Genomic DNA, 21,590 nt, shown 5'->3' with positions numbered 1-21,590 from the left:
TCGGATTTTTTAACGAATTTAACGTTGTGACAGCCTATTGAATCGAGATATCGTATCAGTTCTTCACTAGCTCGCTCCTTAAGACTCGGGTGACTCTTTTCATGTTTATTTTGTAACTTGAAAAATTTAGCGACATCATGATTCATGGTTTCAGGGTTCATTCTTTCTTTCCATATCATATAGTTCATATTGATAAGATTCATATTGATTAGATTCTGTGAAGTTGCAGTGTACGTTCGGACTAGTTTCTTCATGTGACCCATCTCATTTTCACTCGAGAAGGCTGATGTTGAACCACATGGTCCAAGAGCCATTTTTGAGCTCAGGTTTATAATAAACATCTTTACATTCATACTGAGGGAATAAACGTGGCTCGCCAGTATATGGACCATGAGAATGATCGTCTTTGCATAAGAACCAATACTTTTTGGTGATATAAGATGTCACATCTTTCCAGTATTTTGAAAAATTGAATGTATCAAGTTCAAGTAATCGTGATGAATTTCCCCATGTGATTTGCAGAGCTCGCGATACTTCCAAAGCTTGAGATTTAGATAGATGAGACTCGCATATAAGTCGTGTTAACACATTCTGCATGGTGACTTGATGATCTTGCAACGGCGTTTCTTGATCCATGGTGACTTCAATTGAATCCACTGAATTGGTTGCATCCGCTGGATTATCATCAAAATCTTGAGAATCATTCACCAATGTTGAAGCTTGACTAGCTTGATTAAGTAAATCACAAATGATCTCATTTTTTTGCAGTTTTTTAGAACGAAAATATGTCCAACGACTCATGATGTGAAGAAATATATCTTAAAAAGCAATAGAAATATGTGATATCAAAACTTACACTGACCATGAGTCTTGCAATGCAACTATGTAAGATTGATCAACCTTTAATCATGATAAGATAAACAAAAAAAACTATTTCCGAATTCAAAACTCATTTCCTTTAAGCCATTCTTACATGTTTCATTGTTAAGTAACTTTCATTGTTCTCGTTATTATATCATATCATTACTACTATCATGGTTGGACCAATACGTAAGAGTGTTTCTCGAAAGAATCGTATCCTTTCAGGTCAACCCAGATTGTTTGATTTCCTCAACAAGAATTCAAATGTCTCGAACAATCGAAAAATGAATACTGAAAATGATTCATCTCCTATTATTGTGCCAACCAAGGATAAATTGTCCATGAGCTATGGATCAACTATAACCGAAAATGATGAATGTTTCTGTTTTATCCTTGGTCATGTTGTTGACAATGTTGATTCAATCAAACCATACATATTACGAACAAAGGTTGAAAATGTTACAAATGAAATAAATGGATTATTAAATAGATACGTGAATTTCAAGTGTTATGGATTCATGAATTTCGGGAAAATCATATCTGCTGCAGGTAAGAAATCATTTAATGAATCATTAAACATTTAAAAGATTATTTAACATGAGTTTCTTTTATCAGTTAACATGGACAAGATAAAAAAAGCAGTTGGTCTTGCAAAAGAAAGACTTAAAAACGTGGAAAAGGCTATTCAATGGGAAGATGATGATATCCTCTATAACCTGCATGGAATAACTAAATTGAATCTTGCCTTGAAGGACAATATTGAAAAATCAACAATTTATAAAATTCTCGATGAAGAGAAAGCAAGAAAAGTGGATCATACGAGCAAAGAGCCATGTGACGATTTCAATGATGTTTTTCATGGTTCAAAACTCAACAGTGATGTTATAAATGGTTCAACAAGCAAAGAGAACAAATCGAATAATCATTCATCATGTGAAAGAAAGCAAGCTCGCTATAAGATTCAAGATCCAGAGGTTCTAAGGTCTGTTATTTCAAAGAAAGAAGAGGAGAAAGTTAAATTGAACACTGCTATTTCATCAATCTTCTCAAGAATTGACGAACTGATTCCTACGATTGATAAAACATCAGTCTCAGCAATCATAATTACCAAGATTTGTGATTTACTGAAAACAATTCATGAAAAGATGATGATTGAAGATAGCTTGAAACAAAAGGATTTTCCAGTTTTCAGGACTCAAAGCTACACTGTCCATGTAGACTCGGAAAAGGTAAGCATTTTGCATTATGAAAAGAAACATGAATGTTAATTCAAGTATTTATTTTTTTCAGAAACTTGTTTCAGTCTCTGGATTGAAAATAATTTTTCCTGTTGATGGATACGCAATGGCAATGAGTCGAGAGAAACCTAAACATGTTGTTTCAATGATCATCAGGAAATGTGTTTCACCAACAATGAAAGAAGGTGCAAAAATAAAGACTGATTTTTCGCCGAATAATTTCATCATGCGACTTGGTGATGAAAAATTAAGTGATCATGAAAGATATAAAAATGGAAAAGACGTGATTGATAAAATAATAGGTATATGTTACTCAATTCATGTGTATTTTATCACTAATTCATGTTTTTTGTTTCTCAAGACTATGCTCATTATTCTCGCAGCGTCCAAGAATACAGTCTAAATGATTATTAAGCGTGTATGAAACAAGTGAGGAAAGCATTGGCTGATCACAATAGAAATGACAGGATTTCGAAAAAAAGAAAACATGATTCAACCATAATTAATCTGGAGGACGAAGATTCTTACAACTCAACAAATCAAGAATCAAAAATTGGAGAAGCTTCAACATCACGAATGCACGATGTTGTTGCTAGTATTTCACTGAGTGGAGGTACCCATAAATACAGCAATGAATTCGACGATTATGCATCAAGCACAGAGGTTTCAGATAATAGTTCTGATGAAGATAACGAAATAAGGATGAATAAACGACCACGTATTCATGATTCTGATGAATCAGAATAATTTACATGTGACTTGAATTTTTCGCTACTTGATTAATTTATTTTCATTTATTATTTACGTTTTTTCTTGTTTTTTGTAATTGACTTCATGACTAAATGAAATCTAATGAACATTAAAATTATTTTCAATTATGAAAATTGGGTTAAAGTCTTATCTCTGGTAATCGATCCTCTGCGGCATCCTATTCGTTTCATGGACGCATTGTAAACTAGTGATTCGCAGTCAACGTGCGACATTCGCATTTCTCATGTTTCGTCTACATTTTTGCCGCATTTGATAGCGGCTTGCGAACTTACGACAGTCATTCATGTTCCGTATATTCAAGCGACTTGCGGTTGAACGAAAACATGTTTTTTCATTCTAATGGACGACCGTCTTACCAGCAACATTCGTAAGACTGCAGTCTTGACGCAAACAGTCGTGCTGTTTCACTGGGCTTGGAGATAATTTGTCTTACATTTTAAATCGTACAATCTATTAGTCCAAGCAAATAAGTACGTATTAAAATGGATTGTGAATTTTTCCCTTAATGCACAGTTTATGAAATCCTGGGATGTGTTTAGTCTCAATGTAATCATTTGTCTTTAAACTTTATAATCTTTTATTTTGATTCAGTTTAACTACTAAAACCTTATTACGATCTTACAACTGTGAAACAATTACAATTGACGTTCCAACGAGTGTAGTTAATGTGTCCAACATCTTCAATTGGAAAATAGTCAATCTAACAAGGAAAGAGACCCACCTGGTACGATTTGATTCGGAAAATTTCATGATCAATCGATGCTAATAAGTTAAAAAGATGTTTGGTGAAGTGTTAGGACCTGCAAATTTTCGCTTCAATTTTTATTTCAATTTTAAGTCTGATCAGGCCTATTGTTATGAATTGAAACTATGAAATTGCCATTCTCAAGTTGAGACTAACATTCATTTTGTTTGATTTTTGTGCAATGTCTTTGTTTTAGTCATTTTCAGTTCATAACAATAGGCCTGATAATGACGAAATTAAGTGATAAAACCGTGCCATCTTCAATATTTATGCATGAAAAAAGGTCGCGTTGAAGTTTCTGTTGAAATTATTATATATACACAATCTATTAGTCCAAACAAGCAGTAAAATGTATTGTTAGTTTATGGAATCCTGGGATGTGTTTACTAACAACGTAATCATTTGTCTTCAAACTTTATTATCTTTTATTTTAATTCAGTTTACCAACAACAAATTACAATGCTTATTAAAAATCTTATTACAATCATGCTACTTGTTTTATCGATTGAGCATTCATATTCGTTCAAAAGATTTAAACAAAATCGATTGACTTACTATTGAGGCGGTAGATAAAGCTTTATTCTAATGGTGATAGAAAAGAGCTATCTGCTTTTTTTTCGGGTAACACATTCAAGACAACAAGTTAGCGATTGTGACGAAAAATGAACCCATTCCGCAAAACATAGGGCAAGATAGGGGCTAACAAAAAAATAACCGATTTTTTCGATTTTCGGCATTCAATGGCTAAAATCTAGTCACTCCTTGAGTTTTTATCTTGCATTTTAAAGACAAAACATAACTAGAACTCACACCAACAGAATGGGCTCAAAAAATAAGTTGTACTTAACCTAAAACTCGTAAAAGTTCCATTGTTCACCAATTCCTCTTTTGTTGTTGAATCATGTGTTTGCGGAAACAGAAATGAAACTGTCATAGCTAGATTGGTAAACATCTTAGAATGCAGTGGATGATAAAATCTTATAGAATGAACTTTGCTTGTAGCACAAGAACTGTTTAATTGCAGTCTTTCTCGATCTCATTGATAATATGGGGTGGGCAGTTGATTTAGTCAGTTTTTCGGAGTTTTTTGGTGCAAACCCTGATTGTGTGGTTAATCGAAGAAGTTTGCATTGCTGGATCTAGAATTTGATACTGCACCGTTATGCATTGATATCCTTGAAAAAATTGACAACTTGACTGTTAAGACTACTCAATGAGAACTGTTTAACGAAAAGCCTTTTGACCGCATTAATTGTTCATTATCAGAAATTAAACTTCGTTTGAAATTAACTAGTTAACTATTTAGTTTGGAATGGAGATGAGTTTACCTAAGGGGTAAAATGACCTGCCAAATATTTCTAGAATATCGCCATCAAGCGGAAATGAACAGAACTAGGTTAGAATAAAGCTTTATCTACCGCCTCAATACAAAGCACCAGATAGTGTTTCCTTTAGAAGTGTGAAGAATCTTACATGGTGTGATATTTATGTTGCTGGTGGAATAATAACAATTGAAACTCCAACAAGTGTAGTTAATGTGTCCGACATCGTCAATTGGAAAGTAGTTAATCTTGATAAGAATAAATTGATGTTCGTCCATAAAAATAAACCTCAAATTCTCATCGACCAAAAGACTATCAAGGAAATGGAATATTCTGGTAAATTAAGTGGTTCAATAATAGCTTTGGGTGATAATGAAGCTCTTCATGTTCCAACAATATTCAATCCAAATTTAACTAAACCAGTTCCTGAGTGGAATTATATTGAATTGTTGTATTTCGATGATAGAAATGAAAAGGTTTCTGTGAAACGATCTTTACCTTGGCTTAAAGATGATTGGAAGTTCATTAAAGAATGGAAAATGATGGATTATATTAATTTCAACAATAAATTGTACCTTCTAATAAAGCGAAGTATTTGGAATGAAAAGGCCTCAAATGTTAGTCAAGAGATATCAATAATACGATTGTGTCTTGATAAAGGAAGGGAACTTATTTCGAGTGCAATTGAGATTCGTTATAATCGACCAGAATTTCAAACTAATCAGATTTCTGGAGCGATTTTCATTTATTTGCCATTTTATAAACCCGAAGAAATATTACTGTTAATAACAAAAGAAGCTTCCAACAAGAGCTTGATTCATACTCGATACTTCATCGATCATTTTGTTTCATTGTTTGATGAAACTGGACAAGAATGTGCTTCAGGTGCTAATAATTACACGTTAATGCGATACCATTTAAGATCCGAAGTTCGTAGTTGCCAGCAAAATACTTATAAAAATTGTTCTTCTAATGAGAATATTGTGCCTTCAGTTGAGCTTAATTTCACCCAGATATCGGATTATCACTTTATCTTTGCTGATGGAGAAAGCCTTAATCCATCAATTGAATATGCTTACAATCATAGCCTTAACGAAACTCATTTTTGCCACCAAAGAAGTGGCATGCAGAAGGAATGTATTGAAATTCACAAAAACTTCAATAACGATAGTTCAATTCAAAATGTTGAAGCGTTGTTTCTTGGATACCCTATTGATCAGTTTGGTTTGATGTATAACAGTTTACGTTTCAGTGAAGGTCGACGGTGTTACCAATACAATAATACTTACTTAACATGTTTTAAAAACGATGGATTTGAACAATTCATAAATGATATGCAACTTCACTGGTATTCTAATCACAGACCATTAGGGCACTTGCAAGCTACTAAAAATACCAATCAAATAATACTTTACACAATAATCGATTTTTGTGGCAATCTGAAAAGTTGCACTCATTGTTTGATGCATGGTGTGATTGAGAGCTGTATTTGGTCTAATTCAAGATGTGAAAAGGACATAGACAGTGTTAAACAAACTGTAGATTACTGTTTCAAAATAGCGCGAATTTCACCTTTAATGTTCAACTCTTCATCGCCTGAAACTCTAACAATTGAGCTCGATGAATCACTAGACTTTGATGACACTCAAGAATATTTAGTTATCAAAGCTGGTCCACATAATCATTGCACCAACATAAAACCAAATCACAACGGATTAATCTTCAATTGCTCTCTGCAGTTATCTGAATCGGGTAAATTCAAGATCAGTGTTAGTCTAATAAATAATAAATATGCTGATACTATAAGTACTCATTCAACTGAAAAGGTTGCAATTGTTGCGCCCGAAGATGATTATTTGCCAATAGTCATTTTATTTTTTTCAGGTTTATTCTTGATTTTATTGATAATAGTTTATTTAAGGTCCAAAAAGCAACAGTCAAAAGGTCCGAAAAAAGTTTCAACAAGCAAAATAAGCAAATTTTCTGATTCAAAAGAGAAGCAATGATTAGCTGAAGCTATAACTGCGGTAACTCGTTTTAAATCACAAATAATATCTTCTACAATTCAAAAGGAACCATCGAGTAAACTGGTTAAATCGCTAAGCTCAATTCCATCTGTACCCAAACAATTGGATGTATCGAAAAGTAAAAACTCAAGTCCCAGTTTGAAGAGCACTAAAAATCAAAAATCAACAAAAATTGATGTAAAAACTATGGAATCAAAAAGTTTGCCTGTTGTAATGAAAAGGAAACGCAAAACGAAGAAGCTGAAATTCAAAATCAGTGTCTTGAATAAACCTAAATGAACTACTAAATGTAGTTAAGTTATGAATAACAATACCATTTGTATCGATGTCTCATTGGAACAATTACAATCATCTAAGATTCACAAGATTCACTGGAATTTTAATTTTACAGAAACTGAAGCATTTTACGAATTCATTGCAGATTAATGATAAATCAATAAGTTCTGTGACTTTTTTACAGCTGACTTTGCTCCATTCTCAAACTGAATCAATCGAAAGCTTATGTTTAGGTTTAGCTCGAAGGTTTATGCAAGCAATTAGTTTCAATTTGAGATCTATTTCAGATTCAAAACAAACAAAGTGAATTTTTGATAGATTTGTTTTTGTACTTACAAAACTCGAACAAAAGGTGAAACGTTTGTTGAATAAAAATTTTAAATTTTTGTGAAAAATAGAACAGATTCAGGCTAACATTGAACTTTTTTCGTGCAAATGAATTTACAATACTTTAACTTTGTGCCTACTTTTATTAGCTCCCGAAAAATGTTTATCAATGCAAAGTAAATATTACTTTTAAAGATCAATTTTAGTGTCAAAAGGATCGAATCAAAATTGTCTTTATTTGAGACCCGTGTTTTCATTGTGCCTACAATGTTGCGAACTTTTAAACTGATAAGTTTTGTAGTTTTAGACTTATATCAGTGCTTTTGCGAAATTTTGAAAGCTTAGTCCATTATGAAATTTGTATATTCAATTATTATTAGTTTCATTAATCAATAAAACCCAGTATTTACATAGTCTATCCTACACCTAACAACATACAACCTATTTAACTTACTCCGGTGTAGGTCAAATAGGTTGTCACGAGGAACCGTCGGAAGTGTATGCTTTTCTAAAGTGATTTTATATTTCATTTTTGAATTATTGAAATGTTGAAACATAAAAGTATACTTTTTCTTGTACAACCAGAGCATTTATTAGATGTATTTTGTAAAGCAAATACAAATCCTCATAGAAAAGCATAAAATTTTTTTAAAAAAAAGGACATAAAATGCCGAAAGCGAAAAGGCGGCAGCTTTTTTCGTTAAATTAGTTTTCAATAAGGTATAATGTACCGATAGCGACCAATGAAATCTAAATATCGATTTTACACTTTTACACGGTTCCCTCGTCAGTATTATAAAACTTTCCCTTTATGCACAGCTTATAAATCCTAGGATTTGTTTAACCTCAACGTAAGCATTTGTCGTCAAACTTTATCTTTTATTTTTATTCAGTTTACAACCAACAACTATTTCATCGATGGTTTTGTGTCATTGTTTGACTAAACTGGTCAAGAAATTCACAAAAACTTCAATCAAGATAATTCGATTCAAAATGTTGAAGTTTTCTTTTTTGGATATCCTTTTTATCGGTCATTTTTAAGTTATAATAACCTGTGGATAAAAAGTTAGAGAATTTTTGGTTTTTTTCTTATATCTCGTAAGATAATGGCTGAATTTTTTAGAAAATTCAACATGTTACAGTTAGATAGTTTAACTTTGATATCTGAGAAATCTAGAATGAAAAAACCCAAAGGTCACTCCACAATCATCGCTCAGACTCGGAAGAGAAAAAAATGTTTGAAAAACTCTTTTCGATATAAAGGGTGAGGCATAAGTCGGGTGACAAATTTAAATCCAATAATAAACTATAAAAAATCGGATTAGGTTAAGAAGTTTAGGTTTTTTAGATTCACGAGAATGTGCTCTTTAATTAGGTATATTGTTTTTGATAATTCAACATACAACATGTCTAAAAAACGACAAAAAAGGTGAACATATTTATTCTCGTTTGTGCCAATTTTACTTTGCAAATGGTGAAAATGGCTCTTATCGTATAGCATCGTACCAGAAGACTCTGGCGTTGACCTAATGAACAACCTCAAACGTTTTGTCGTTTTTTAGACATTTTGCTTGTTGAATTTTCAAAAACAATATACCTAATTAAAGAGCACATTCTCGTGAATCTAAAAAACTTAAACTTCTTAATCTAATCCGATTTTTTACCAGTTTATTATTTGATTTAAATTTGTCACCCGACTTATGCCTCGCCCTTTATGTTAAACTCTCATAGACAGAAACCAATTTTCGAGACTAATTCATATTTTGGTTATTTGGTTGAGTAACCTATTACCAAAGCTACACTATCCAACTATAACATGTTGAATTTTCAGAAAAATTCAGCCATTATCTTACGAGATATAAGAAAAAAACCAAAAATTCCCAAGCTTTTTCCCACAGGTTAGTGTGCGTTTAAATTAAAGTTGCCAGTGTTATCAATTCAAGGGTGAATACTTAGCATGTCATAAAGGTGATGGATCATCCTTAGACAATTTCAAACTTCATCGATACTTTGAAATATTTTCGAGTTTCTAACGATACCAATCGAATATTTTCCATTTCTTACAATAATTGTTACGAATATAAAAGTTATATTCATTGTATGATGTATGGTGTGATTGAGCACTGTATTTGGTCTAATTCAATATGTACGCAGGAGAAACTCAATGCTATACAAACTCTATTGCTTTTTAATAGCTTCAATTTCACCTTCAATGTTCAACTCTTCATCACCCGAAACTATGAAAATTGCGCTCGATTGACCACTGGGCCTTGATGACTCTCAAGAGTATTTAGATATCAAAGCCGGCCCACATAATCATTTCCCAAACATAAAACCAAATCAGAACGCATCAATCTTCAAAGGTGAGGTTAGTCTAAGAAATGATAGATATGCTGATTCTACCAGTATAAGTGTTCAATCAACTGAAAAGGCTGATATTGTTGCACCCGAAGTTGCACAGTATTATCGGCAAATAATTATTTTATTGTTTGCAGGTTAACTCTTGAATTTATTATTATTGATGGTCTATGTAAGGTGTAATAAGCAACAGTTGAAAAACTTCAGAAAATTTTCTACTTTAAAAAAGAAAAGAGGATTTTTTGAAACTACAAGCGCTGTAACACACGTTCAAGCACAAATATTACCTTCTAACATGAACACAATAAACGACTCAACCATTCAAACTAAACCATCGAGTAAACTGATTCGATCACTAAACCATCGATTCTTTCAAATTTAGTAGATAATTTGTCTTACATTTTAAATCGTACAATCTATTAATCCAAGCAACTAACAAGTATTACAATGGATTGTGAAGCTTTCCTTTTATGAACTGTTAATGAAATCCCAGGATGTGTTTAGACTCAATGTAATGATTTGTCTTTAAATTTTATTATCTTTTATTTTAATTCAGTTTGACAACCAACAACTTACAATGCTTATTCCAAATCTTATTACGATCATGCAACTTGTTTTATCAATTGAATATTCATTTTCGTTCAAAAAGTTCAAACACACTCAATTAACTTACTACAAAGCAGCAGACAGTGTTTCCTTTAGAGATTTTAATAAACTAACCTCATATGATATTTATGTTGCTGGTGAGACAAAAACTATTGACATTCCTAGAAGTGTAGCTAACTTGAATGAAATCGTCAATTGGAAGGTAGTTAACCTGAGAAGGAATCAATTGATGTTCGTTCATAAAAACAAACCTCAAATTCTGATTGATCGAAAGAAGATCGAGGATATGGAGTTTTCTGGTAAATTAAGTGGGTCAATAATAGCTTTTGGTGATAATGAAGCTCTTCATGTTCCAACAATATTCAATCCAAATTTAACTGAACCAGTTCCTGAATGGAATTATATTGAATTGTTGTATTTCGATGATAGAAATGAAAAGGTTTCTGTGCTTCGATCCTTACCTATGCTTAAAGATGATTGGAAGTTCATTAAGGAATGGAAAATGACGGATTACATTCATTTTGACGATAAATTGTATCTTCTAATCAAGCGAAGTATTTGGAATGAAAATACCGCAAATGTTACTCAAGAGATATCAATAATACGATTGTGTCTCGACAAAGGAAGGGAACTCATTTCAAGTGCAGTTGAAATTCGTTATAAGCGACCTGAATTTCAAACTAATCAGATTACTGGAGCTATTTTCGTTCATTTAACATTTTATAAACCCGAAAAAATATTACTGTTAATAACAAAAGAAGCTTCCAACAAGAGCTTGATTCATACTCGATATTTCATCGATCATTTTGTTTCATTGTTTGATGAAACTGGACGAGGATGTGCTTCAGGTGCTAATAATTACACCTTAATGCGATACCATTTAAGATCCGAAGTTCGTAGTTGCCAAAAAACTACTTATAAAAATTGTTCTTCTAATGAGAATATTGTACCTTCAGTTGAGCTCAATTTTAGCAAAATATTGGACTATCATTTCATTTTTGCTTATGGAACTAGCATACATCCAGCTATTGAAGACGATTACAATAATTACATCAATGAAACTCATTTTTGCCACCAAACAATTGGTTATAAACAGATTTGCATTGAAATTCACCAAAACTTGAATTACGATAGTTCAATTCAGAATGTTGAAGTTTTCGTTTCTGGATATCCTTATTATCGGTTACATTTATTTTACAACAGTGTACGTTTAAATGAAAGTAGAAGGTGTCAACAAAAGCAGAATACGTTCTTGGCATGTTATAAAAGCGGAGAACCATATGCAAAAGATCTCCAACTTCATCATTATCTCAATCACCGACCATTTGGATTTTTTCGAGTTTCTAAAGTTGCCAATTACATTACTGGCATTACTTATTCATATTGTGTAGATTATTTCAGTTGCATTCAATGTATGATGTATGGTCTAAGTATGAACTGTATTTGGTCCAATTCAATTTGTACGGAAGATGAACAAAATGCTACAAAAGCTGTAAATTATTGCTTTAAAGTGGATCGGATTTCACCTTTAATGTTCAACTCTTCATTACCTGAAACTCTAACAATTGAATTTGATAAACCACTAGAACTTAATGCATCTCAAGAGTACTTAGTTATCAAAGCTGGTCCACATAATCATTGCACCAACATAAAACCAAATCAAAACGGATCAATCTTCAATTGCTCTATGAGATTATCTGAATCGGGTAAATTCAAGATCAGTGTTAGTATACAAAATTATAGATACGCTGATACTATAAGTTTAAGTGCTCTATCAACTGAAAAGGTTGATATTGTTGCGCCCGAAGTTGATTATTTGCCAATAGTCATTTTATTGTTTTTAGGTTTACTCTTAATTTCATTCTTGTTGTTAGGCTTTGCAAAGCGCAATAAGCTACAGTTGAAAAACTTCAAAAAATTTTCTATTTCAAGAAAGAAAAGAGGATTTTTTGAAACTAAAAGCGCTGTAACACGCGTTCAAGCACAAATATTACCTTCTAACATGAACACAATAAACGACTCAACCATTCAAACGAGACCATCGAGTAAACTGAACAAATCATGGAGCACAATGCCATCTGTATCCCAACAGTTGTATCTATCGAAATTAGAATAACCTTTAACTTTTAGTACCTAAATTGAAGTATTCATTCAAAGTTGTAACATGTCAATATTGACAACTCACCAAGACTGATAATGTATCAAGCATTAATTGACTAATTAACATGTGACTGATTTATTGTGACCTTCCATATAAGATCACCGTTGAAATATTAAGCGAAAAAATTGAGTAAAGATTGCGATCAAAAGTTTTGCCAATTGTCTCACAAATCTATTGTCTAATAGCTTATTTATTGTCTCTTCAACAAATCATTATTAACATAAATAATTTCAATTATTTCGACTCATTAACTCGCTTGATTATAATATAAATCCAAAGCTAGCTGGCTTGTTTGCGTAGCATCAAATTAGTGCGAAAATAAAGTTCATTCAGCCTTCTTTTCAAGGTATCCTTATTATCAGTTTTGATTGGTGTATAACAGTTAACGTCTCAATGAAAGTGGCCAGTGTTCTCAATTCAATGGTACATTCTTAACATGTACTGAAGAGGAAAGAACACTCACAGACAATTTCATTGATATTTTAATCATCGGTCATTGGGATATTTTTGAGTTTCTAAAGATACCAATCGAATATTCTCCCTGTGGTTCCATAATTGTAAATAAAAGTTGCATTCACTGTATGGAGCGAATGAGGACTGCATTTGGTCCATAATTGATTCAATATACATAAATGTGGTTGCCCCGAAGATGATTACTTGCCAATAGCCTTTGAAACATTACGCAAAAAATTGAGTTTTATTAAATTTAAGGATTTCTGAATTTTAAAAATGGAAGTTATTAGTAAATTGAAACATTTTAAGAAAAAATGAAAAACGATTAATCAACGAATAGTCAAGTTTATTTTCCTTCGCATCCAGGTGGTTATTGCTCGCAATGAATTATGTACATAATTAATTAGTCCAAACAAGGATTATTAATACAATCCTTATTAATGTAATATAATGTAGTTTATGAAATCCTGGGATGTGTTTAAACTTATTTTGATTCAGTTTGACAAGCAACAACTTATAATGCTTATTCCAAATCTCTTTACGATCATGCAACTCTTTTTATCGATTCAATATTCATATTCATTCAGAAGATTCAAACACGCTCAACTGACCTACTACAAAGCACTAGACAGTGTTTCCTTTAGAAGTTTTTATGAACTAACATCGTATGATATTTATGTTGCTGGTGAAACAATAACAATTGACATTCCTACAAGTGTAGTTAATGTGTCCGACATCGTCAATTGGAAAGTAGTTAACCTAAGAAGAAATAAATTGATGTTCGTTCATAAAAACAAACCTCAAATTCTGATTGATCGAAAGAGGATCGAGGATATTGAGTTTTCTGGTAAATTAAGTGATTCAATAATAGTTTTCAGTGATGATGAAGCTCTTCATGTTCCAACAATATTCAATCCAAATTTAACTAAACCAGTTCCTGAGTGGAATTATATTGAACTGTTGTATTTCGATCCTAAAAATGTAAAGGTCTCTGTGAAGCGATCCTTACCTTGGCTTAAAGAAGATGATTGGAAGTTCATTAAAGAATGGAAAATGATGGATTATATTCATTTCGACGATAAATTGTACCTTCTAATCAAGCGAAGTATTTGGAATGAAAAGACAAAAAATGTTACTCAAGAGATATCAATAATACGATTGTGTCTTGACAAAGGAAGTGAACTTATTTCGAGTGCAATTGAGATTCGTTATAATCGACCAGAATTTCAAACTAATCAAATTACTGGAGCGATTTTTATTTGCTTATCCTATTATAAACCCGAAAAAATATTACTGTTAATAACAAAAGAAGCTTCCAACAAGAGCTTGGTTCATACTAGATATTTCATCGATGAGTTTGTCTCATTGTTTGATGAAACTGGACAAGAATGTGCTTCAGGTGCTAATAATTACACTTTAATGCGATACCATTTAAGGTCCGAAACTCGTAGTTGCCAAAAAACTACTTATAAAAATTGTTCTTCTAATGAGAATACTGTACCTTCAGTTGAGCTCAATTTTGACCAGATATCGGATTATCATTTTATCTTTAATGATGATAAAATGATTCATCTACCATTCGAAGATGCTTACAATCATAGCCTCAATCAAACTCATTTTTGTCACCAAACAAGTGGTTGGGAACAGATTTGTACCGAAATTCACAAAAACTTCAATCAAGATAATTCGATTCAAAAAGTTGAAGCTTTCTTTTATGGTTATCCTCTTTTGAGGTTGCATTTAAGATATATCAATGTGCGTTTAAATGAAAGTAAATATTGTAATCAAGTAGGGTATGGTTATTTATTTTGTTTTAATATTTATTATAAAAGTAATTATTCGAGCATAGACGATGCCCATCTTCACAATTATCTCAATCATCGGCCACCAGGATTTTTCGGAGTTACTAAATATTCCAATAGAATATTTTATAAATTTCGTGATTTATGTCATTTATACAAAAGTTGCATTCATTGTTTGATGTATGGTATGCATACGAAATGTATTTGGTCCGATTCAAGATGTGAAATAAAGAAAGAGCAAAATGTTATACAAGCTGTAAATAATTGCTTTAAAGTGGATCGAATTTCACCTTTAAAATTCAACTCTTCATTGCCTGAAACTTTAACAATAGAATTCGATAAACCCCTGAAACTCACTGACTCTCAAGAGTATTTAGATATCAAAGCTGGTCCACATAATTATTGCACCAACATAAAACAAAATCACAACAGATCAATCTTCAATTGCTCTCTGCGCTTATCTGAATCGGGTAAATTCAAGATCAGTGTTAGTCTACGAAATGATAGATATGCTGATACAATATTATTAAGTGCCCTATCAACTCAAAAAGTTGATATTGTTGCGCCAGAAGCTGATTATTTGCCAATAGTCATTTTATTGTTTTTAGCTCTATTCTTAATTCCATTTTTGTTAGGCTTTTCAAAGCGCAATAAGAAACAGTTGAAAAAATTCAAGAGCATTTATAAATATGATACAAATAAGAATGCGAAAAAATTTTCTAATTCAAGAAAGAAAAGAGTATTTTCTAAAACTATAAGCACTGTTACACGCGTTCAAGCGCAAATATTACCTTCTCACATGAACACAATATACAAATCAACCCTTAAAACTAGACCATTGAGTAAACTGAACAATTCATGGAAAAAAATGTCATCTGTATCCCGAACACCGTATTTATCGAACTATTTTACTTTTATTAATAATAAATGAATTTAATCATTCATTCAAAGGTGTAAAATGTTAATACTGATAACTAACAAAGACTGGCAATGTATCAAGCACTTATTGATTAATTATAATAATAATATATGATATAAATGATTACCACCATGACATGTTATCGAGTTCAATGAACAATTAATTTAGCATAACAATGTTTAAACATAATTATCAAAAATCGAACCAGTCAGATATATTCGTAGCTGGAAGATTCGACATAAGGATTTCTGAATTTGGAAAATGAATGAAAAATTGCTATCCGACTACCAATCAAAATGATTCGAGCTGCTTTATTCATTGCTTTATTTGACTTTGCCACTTCTGCCAGACTTCCCTTTGACTCCCAATGGGAATCATTCAAGGTAAGTTTATTTGAAGTAAATCGCTTCGATTGTGCGATTAGTGACTACTATTCTTGTTTCATTGTTCAACAGACTAAATACGGCAAATCTTATGATTCGGCTGAAGAAGAAACCTACAGACGAAATGTTTTTGCCCAAAGAGACTGGAAAAGATCAAGGCTCATAATGAAAGAGCATCCAATGGTGAAGTCACCTACAGATTAGGTGGAACCCTACAACCATCTCTACAACAAAATGGATTATTATTATTACGTTCAAATTGTACAATCTATTAGTTAAAACAAGTTTATGAAACCCTGGGATGTGTTTACTAACAATGTATTCATTTTTCTTTCTTTTATTTTAATTCAGCTTAACAACCAACAACATATTGTGCTTATCCCAAATCTTATAACGCTCGTGCAATCATTTTTATCGATCGAATATTCATATCGATTCAAAATATTTATAATAAACAAAATTACTTACTATTAATACAAAGCACCAGATAGTGTTTTCTTGACTGATCTTTACAATAACAAGACATCTTATGGTATTTATATAGCTGGTAAAACAATAACAATTGACATTCCAACAAGTGTAGTTAATGTGTCCGACATCGTCAATTGTCTAATTATTTTTTGTCCTCCTCAATATAAACCAGAAAAAAAATCGAAAAAAATCGTACCAATTGGCCACCTTCCCTTGTAAGTTTTATTTTGTGTAAAGGGTGTTGCGGATAAAAACTAGAATTTATCTTACCTAAAGATGATCTTACCTATTTTGATAAAGATGATGTTGACCATGATAGCAATGAAGATAACAAAATTGAAGGCGAAAAAAACGTAGACAAATAAATTCATCAATAAATCGTCATCTTTATCAAAATTTTAGTTAAGATAAATTCTAGTTTTTATCCGCAACACCCTTTACAACAGTTTACGTCTCAATGAATGTCGCCAGTGTATCCAAGCTATTAATAGATACTTAAAGTGTTAAAAAAATAAATTAACATCTATAGACGATCTCCAACTTCATATTTATTCTTATCACCGACCATTAGGGTATTTTCGAGTTACTAAAGATACCAATCAAATTTTTACCACTTCTGCAAATAAAGATTATTGCGGAGAATATAAAATTGTATTTAGTCCAACTCTAGTTGTAAAAGGGATATTCACAATGCTAAACAAACTGTAGATTACTGCTTCAAAATAGTTCGAATTTCCCCTTCAATGTTCAACTCTTCATCGCCCGAAACTCTAACAATTGAACTCGATAAACCACTAGACTTTGATGACACTCAAGAGTATTTAGATATCAAAGCTGGTCTACATAATCATTGCACCAACATAAAACCAAATCACAACAGATCAATCTTCATTTGAAAAATTCTAATTGCAGGCCATTTTGCCTATTCTTTTTGACATCCTCCTTTGATATGAGTTTCTGTTGTAGTTAGTGATGTTAGATATGAGTATTTTTCATAAATCGATATTTTTGATATCGATGTATCAAAAAATATCGAAAAATCTGTTTTGTGGGGAAATTTGTCTAAATTAATTGAATAAGTTAATGACAGTCAGTCACTTAGTCATATGTTCATAGCCTTAATTCAATTATACTACTTTTCAGCTGCAATATGCTAATATCTTTGAGACGAGAAAGAGAGTTCATGGATAAACACGTAAATTTGAAAAAATCGGACGCAATAATGGTCAAAGATGGAACTTGAACCATTATTTCTGTTTTTATATCGATACCATATCGTAACTCATATTGATATTTTCTGCTAAAAAAATATCGATATATATCGGTTGATTCGATATATTAGCACATCACTAGTTGCAGTTTCAATTAAGAAGCTTTTCTACAATCCTTGGATTCTTTAAACTTTACATTTTGAATTTTATGCACAATCTATTAGTCCAAAAAACAAGTGAAATGTAGTTTATGAAATCCTTGAATATGTTAACACTCAATGTATTCATTTGTCTGTAAACTTTATTATCTTTTATTCTAATTCGGTTTGACAACCAACAACTTACAATGCTCATTGAAAATCTTGTTACGATCTTTCAACTTTTTATATCGATTGAGTATTCATATTCGTTCAAAAGAATCAAACACACTTACTTGAATCACTACAAAGCACTAGACAGTGTTTCCATTAGAAATTTGACAAATGGTACTTGGTATGATATTTATGTTGCTGGTGAGACGTCAACTATGTACATTCCAACAAGTGCAGCCTTCATGATCGACATCTTCGATTGGAAAGTAGTAAACCATAGAAAAGATCGATTGATGTTCGTCTATAAAAATAAACCTCAAATTCTGGTTGATCAAAAGACTATCAGAGAGATGAAATCGGAAACTGGAACTAATAATACTTTAACAGGTTCAATAATAGCTTTTGGTGATAATGAAGCTCTTCATGTTCCAACAATATTCAATCCAAATTTAACTGAACCATTTCCTAAATGGAATTATATTGAATTGTTGTATTTCGATGATGAAAATGTAAAGGTTTCTGTGAAGCGATCCTTACCTATGCTTAAAGATGATTGGAAGTTCATTAAAGAGTGGAAAATGACTGATTATATTCATTTCAACGATAAGTTGTACCTTCTAATAAAGCGAAGTATTTGGAATGAAAAGACAAAAAATGTTACTCAAGAGATATCGATAATACGATTGTGTCTCGATAGGGGAAGTGAACTAATTTCGAGTGCAATTGAGATTCGTTATAATCAACCAGAGTTTCAAAATAATCAAATTACTGGAGCTATTTTCATTTGCTTAACCTATTATAAACCCGAAAAAATATTACTGTTAGTAACAAAAGAAGCTTCCAACAAGAGCTTGGTTCATACGCGATATTTCATCGATCATTTTGTTTCATTGTTTGACAAAACTGGACAAGGATGTGCTTCAGGTGCTAATAATTACACCTTAATGCGATACCATTTAAGATCCGAAGTTCGTAGTTGCCAGAAAACTATTTATAAAAATTGTTCTTCTAATCAGAATATTGTGCCTTCAGTTGAGCTCAATTTTGACCGAATATTGGATTATCATTTTATCTTTCCTGATGGAGGAAGCTACAATCCACAAATTGAAAATGCTTACAATCATTACTTCAATCAAACTCATTTTTGCCACAATAAAACTGGTTCGAACTATCATTGCTTCAAGATCTACAAAAACTTAACTACCAATTTGATTCACAATGTTGAATCATTTTGTCAAGGGTATCCTATTTTTAGGTTACATTTGCTGTATAACAGTTTACGTTTTAATGAAAGTCGCAGGTGTTTCCAAATGAACGAAACATACTTGACATGTGATAAATATGGTAAACATTCAGCCGATCTCAAACTTCACTATTATATTAATCACCGACCATTAGGATATTTTCGATTTTCTAAATATATCAATCAATTTCATTTAGTGTCCGACGATTTTTGTTACCTCTTCAAAAGTTGCATTCATTGTATGATGTATGGTTTGTTTATGGACTGTGTTTGGTCCGAGTCAAGATGTAAAAAGGAGGAAAAACCTGTTACACGAACTACTGCTGATTACTGCTTCAAAATAGCTCGAATTTTACCTTTAATGTTCAACTCTTCATCGCCTGAAACTCTAACAATTGAACTCGATAAACCACTGAACCTTGATGACACTCAAGAGTACTTAGATATCAAAGCTGGTCCACATAATCATTGCACCAACATAAAACCAAATCACAACGGATCAATCTTCAATTGCTCGATGAGGTTATCTGAATCGGGTAAATTCAAGATCATTGTTAGTATACTAAATGATAGATATGCTGATGCTATAAGTGTAAGTGCTTTATCAACTGAAAAGGTTGATGTTGTTGCCCCCGAAGATGATTATTTGCCGACAGTCATTGTATTATTTTTAGGTTTACTCTTTATTTCATTGATAGTTTATTTAAGTTTTGAAAAGCAACAGTCAAAAGATCCGAAAAAAGTTTCAACAAGAAAAGTAAGAAAATTTTCTGATTCAAAAAAGAAGAAAGCATTCGCTGAAGCTATAACTGTAACGCGTGTTAAATCACAAATAATATCATCTACAATGAAAACTACAAAAGACTCGACGATTCAAACAGAACCATCGAGTAAACTGGTTAAATCTCGAAGTTCCATTCCATCTGTATCAAAACAATTGGATGTATCGAAAAGTCAAGTCTCCAACCCCAGTTTGAAGAGCACTAAAAATCAAAAATCAACAAAAACTGCTGTAAAAAGTATGAAATCAAAAAGTTTGCCTGTTATGATGAAAAGTAAACGCTAAACGAAGAAGTCGCAATCCAGTGTCTTGAATAAACCTAAATGAACCAGTTAAGTTTTGAAGTACAATCGTTATAAGATTCACCCAGAAATTGTAGCATTTTAGGAATTCATTGCAGGTAAATGATTAATCAATAAGTTCTGTGACTTTTATATTTCTAACTTTGCTCCGCTTGCAAGCCTAATCAGTCGAAAGCGTGGTTTCAGTTCGAGATCTATTATAGGTTCGAAGTAAACAAAAGTGAATTTTTGATAGATTTGTTTTTTTACTTTCGACAATCAAACAAAATGTAAAACGTTTTTAAATAAAATGTCAAATTTTTAAGTGAAAATAGAACAGATTCAGGCTAAAATCGAATTTTTTGAATGAATTTACAAATGAATTGACAAATGAATTTACAATCTTCGAACTTTCTGCCCAGTTTTATTAATATCAGCGCCTTAAAAAAATGTTTATCAATGCAAAGTAAATATTGTTTTACGTTAAAAACGATTTTATGTCAAAAGTTTCTATCGGATCAAAATTGTCTTCATTTGAAGCCTGCGTTTCCATTGTACATACAAGGTCTTGATTGAAACTGATAACATCGCAATACATATAATAAAAATATGTATTAGGTCATCCGGTATAGTTTTCCCCTTGGTATGAAGGAATGACTTTTTGGTGGATTTTAAACGCCTAATGACCTTATCAGGCCTTAAAACAAATCTACCTAGAGAGAAAACGCGTTCGAACTTGATCATCTCAGTGCGCAGGCTCATTATTCAAAAATCACATTTTTTGCGACTTTCGACCATAAACTGTTCAATATTTCGCTACACATGGATTTTTTTTGAGGTTTGAAAGAATTAATCAGTAGCCAGAGAATACATCTCGAATATAATGAGCAAAAAACTGTTGTTCTGACGTTGAATGTGATCTTGCATCAGCCCACAACGTGAGTACAGGCGAGCTGAGGGACACTGTCAATTTGTTGTCACTTTTCTGATTTGATATAGAACTCCACCATAGAATGTGTGGTATCGAAAGATTTCTTAGACCT

At 32.0% G+C, this 21,590-nt stretch overlaps 1 protein-coding gene across 1 annotated transcript in view; it reads left to right on the top strand.

The window, feature by feature from the left end:
* LOC149093512 (crustapain-like) overlaps positions 1-16,471 on the top strand; it is a 43,498-nt gene extending 27,027 nt beyond the window's left edge. The window contains exons 2-3 of the mRNA XM_089268871.1: positions 16,229-16,249; positions 16,322-16,471. Of these exons, the coding sequence (XP_089124997.1) occupies positions 16,229-16,249; positions 16,322-16,453 (153 nt within the window). The 3' untranslated portion in view covers positions 16,454-16,471. The remainder of the gene's footprint in view (positions 1-16,228; positions 16,250-16,321) is intronic.
* The last annotated feature ends 5,119 nt before the right edge of the window (positions 16,472-21,590 follow it).

The sequence above is a fragment of the Tetranychus urticae genome, chromosome 3 (genome assembly GCF_039701765.1).
Source record: "Tetranychus urticae isolate SD_2017Ah chromosome 3, NJAU_TeUrti_SD_1.0, whole genome shotgun sequence".
Classification (NCBI taxonomy): Eukaryota; Metazoa; Arthropoda; class Arachnida; order Trombidiformes; family Tetranychidae; genus Tetranychus; species Tetranychus urticae.
Note: the sequence above shows the minus strand (reverse complement) of the source record. Positions and strands in the feature narration are given on the sequence as shown.